Source organism: Cebus imitator, unplaced genomic scaffold (genome assembly GCF_001604975.1).
Source record: "Cebus imitator isolate Cc_AM_T3 unplaced genomic scaffold, Cebus_imitator-1.0 Scaffold24, whole genome shotgun sequence".
Lineage (NCBI taxonomy): Eukaryota > Metazoa > Chordata > Mammalia > Primates > Cebidae > Cebus > Cebus imitator.
In genome coordinates this window covers 10,230,450-10,233,597 of record NW_016107339.1, presented here as the reverse complement: position 1 = coordinate 10,233,597, position 3,148 = coordinate 10,230,450, and the positions used below count along the sequence as shown (strand labels likewise).

Genomic DNA, 3,148 nt, shown 5'->3' with positions numbered 1-3,148 from the left:
GCACGCACCACCATGCCCAGCTAATTTTTTGTAGTTTTAGTAGAGGCGGGGTTTCACCATGTTGACAAGGATGGTCTCGATCTCTTGACCTTGTGATCCACCCACCTCGGCCTCCCAAAGTGCTGGGATTACAGGCTTGAGCCACCGCGCCCGGCCGGTGGTTTCTTATAAAGTTAAACATACACTTACCATATGACCAGCAATCCAGCTCCACCTTAGTAAAATGAAACCTATGTTCGCACAAAACTTGTATATGAATGTTCATAGCAACTTCATTTGTGACAGACCAAAACTGGAAACAAAATCTCTATCAACAAGTGAATGGATAAACAAGCTGTGATAAATCCCTATTGTAGAATATTACTCAGCAATAAAAATGAACTATTGATACACACAATTTGTGTGACTCTCAAAGGCATAATGCATAATGAAAGAAGCCAGCCTTTGAAATTTACATACTGTATGATTCCATTTATATGATGTGCTCAAAAAGACAGAATTGTGGTGCTGAAGAACAGATCAGTGGTTGTAGGGGTTATAGATCGGGGAGGAGGATGTGACAAAAGGTATGGCACAAGAGAGTTCTGGAGGTGATGAAACTGCTCTGCATCCAGATTGTGGTGGTGGTTACACAAGTCTATATATGTGTTCATTTTTTTTTTTTTTTTGAGACAGACGCTCACTCTGTCACCCAGGTTGGAGTGCAGTGGTGTGATCTTGGCTCGCTGCAACCTCCATCTCCCAGGTTCAAGTGATTCTTCTGCCTCCACCTCCCAAGTAGCTGGGATTACAAGTACACACCACCATGCCCAGCTAATTTTTGTATTTTTAGTAGAGATGGGGTTTTGCTATGTTGCCCAGGCTGGTCTTAAACTCCTGACCTCAAGCAATCTACCTGCCCAGGCCTCCCAAAGTGCTGGGATTACAGGTGTGAGCCCCTGGTCTCAGCCATATGTGTTAAAATTAATCTAACTATACACCAAAAGGGAAAAAAGCAATTTTACTATTTGAAATTTATAAACAAGTGAATAAAGATTTCAAAGGTTATCTGTCTTCCCCAATCAACAGTGCTGTGCTAGAGTTAGATTTCAGCCACAACTTGTCCATCTTGTTGACCTCTTTTGTGATATCTATAACCTGCCCAATCACAAGCTTCACCTCTGCCTGTTGGGCCTCAGAAAAATAGAGAAATAGAGGTGTTTAAAGACTGTGTGGGGAACTATAAACTACTGTGAGTAAAGGATTTATAAAATCCATTCTATTTTTTGAGGATGAATTTGACCTTGGGTTAACTTTCTAGCTCTGTTTCCCTGGAAACCTTATAATGGTAGCATGTCAGCTGTGTTACCGGGCAGAATTGCTTATGGTAAAAATGAGCCCAAATAGTATACTCCATCTGGACCAAGAGGACTGTGAATGAAAGATAAGTATCCAGTTGAAAGCCCTACCTTTGGGATTCTCTGAGAATAGGACTCTTATAACTGGACATGTCCCTTGTGGGACTCTGGAAGCAATATTTATGGAACTGTTACAAGAGTTGTTGATTCCCATTTGGGAAATTAGGTTTGTAAAGCCCAGATAAGCTCCCACTCCCATCTGTGTGATCTTGTTGTCTTACATCTGAACTGCTACTTGGAAGACCGAAGAGTGGGCACTGGATTGCTTGTCACTTGCTGGAGAGATACTGGCATCCTATGTTTCCTATTATTCACTTTTTTTTTTTTTTTTTTTTTTTTTTTTTTTTTTTTTTTTTTTTTTTTTTTTTTTTTTTTTTTTTGAGACAGTGTCTTGCTTTGTTGCCCAAGCTGGAGTACAGTGGTGTGATCACTGCCCACTACAGCCTTAACTTCCTGGGCTCAGGTGATCCTCCCACCCTCAGCCTCCAGCGTAACTAGGACTACAGGCACGTGCAACCATGCCCCACTAATTTTTGTACTTTTTGTAGAGACAGGGTTTCACCATGTTAACCAGGCTGGTCTGGAACTCCTGAGCTCAAGCAATCTGCCTGCCTTGGCCTCCCAAAGTGCTAGGATTACAGGCATGAGCCACTGTGCCTGGCCCATCCTTCACCTTTCTAAGTAAAACCAATGCCAAGTGAGATGTATTATAGTTATAAGTATGAAATAGCTAGTTAAGGGAAAAAAATAACCAAGAGTGGGTGTTGCAAGTACTCTGGAAAGCATTCAGGGGTTTAATCTAAACCGAGTCTTTTGGAACCACTCTGGAGAGGTTAGAAATTTGGCAGATAAGGGAACAAATGGTAATGCTGTGAATAAAATTCAATTTTTTTTCTATTCATCTAGCACAAGTAATTTTTTACCCTGGGCACGTGGATAAGGTCTGATTTATTGTCTTTGGATGAACAGGCTTTAGATCTTCCTTACCTTGGGGAACTTGCACAAGGCCAACACTTATACCAGCAAGTAAGTCTCCAAGAAGCCAATCCTTGAATCTATACATACACATCCATTCTAGGAAGGGAAAGATTGTAAGCATGCATCGTAGAAACCTGTGCCATGAACAGCTGTGAGAGAGAAGAGACTTGGTTAGTTTCTCCAAAGAAAATGCCTGCATAGCCAAGAAAAGGCATTTGGCCCACATAGCCAAAAAATAGCAGAATCTTATCAGCACTACTGACAGTTTGACATATTGGACGAGATAATTCTTTGTTGGTGGGCTGTCCTGTGCATTACAGGATGTTTAGCAGCATCCCTTGTCTCTAACCATTCAAAGTCGTAGAACTCCCTCCTTCAGCTGTAACAGCTAAAAATGTCTCCAGACATCAAGATATTCCCTGGAGGACTAAATCACCTTAGCTTCAGAACCAAGTGCTATGTATATGTCAAGAACCAAGCCATATACATCCAGCATATAATCAGTTCTGTGTTTTTATAGGATATTTGGGAAGAATTAAATCTACCAAATTTTCAATAGAAAAGTGGACTGCTGTTGTTTTCTCTTGACAAGGACAGTGTTTTGAGATGGGACATTGATAGCTGGAAGGGCAGTTAACACATTCATGTCATTCCCAGTTAGGAGAGTCCCCAAGTACAAGGCAGGTGCACAAAGAGTGTTTTTTCTAATTATGACCCTCTGTGGAGGAGAGTAGAGCATGGCACTAATTTTTTTTTTTTTTTTTTTTTTTTTT

General features: G+C 41.0%; 1 protein-coding gene and 1 long non-coding RNA gene across 2 annotated transcripts in view; one reads left to right on the top strand and one right to left on the bottom strand.

The window, feature by feature from the left end:
* LOC119470185 overlaps nt 1–3,148 on the top strand; it is a 25,201-nt gene that overhangs the window by 8,698 nt on the left and 13,355 nt on the right. The gene's annotated exons all lie outside the window — the stretch shown is intronic.
* Nucleotides 1–3,148, bottom strand: part of SLC26A8 (solute carrier family 26 member 8) — a 106,016-nt gene that overhangs the window by 90,390 nt on the left and 12,478 nt on the right. The window contains exon 3 of the mRNA XM_017522624.2: nt 2,385–2,524. Within this exon, the coding sequence (XP_017378113.1) occupies nt 2,385–2,524 (140 nt within the window). The remainder of the gene's footprint in view (nt 1–2,384; nt 2,525–3,148) is intronic.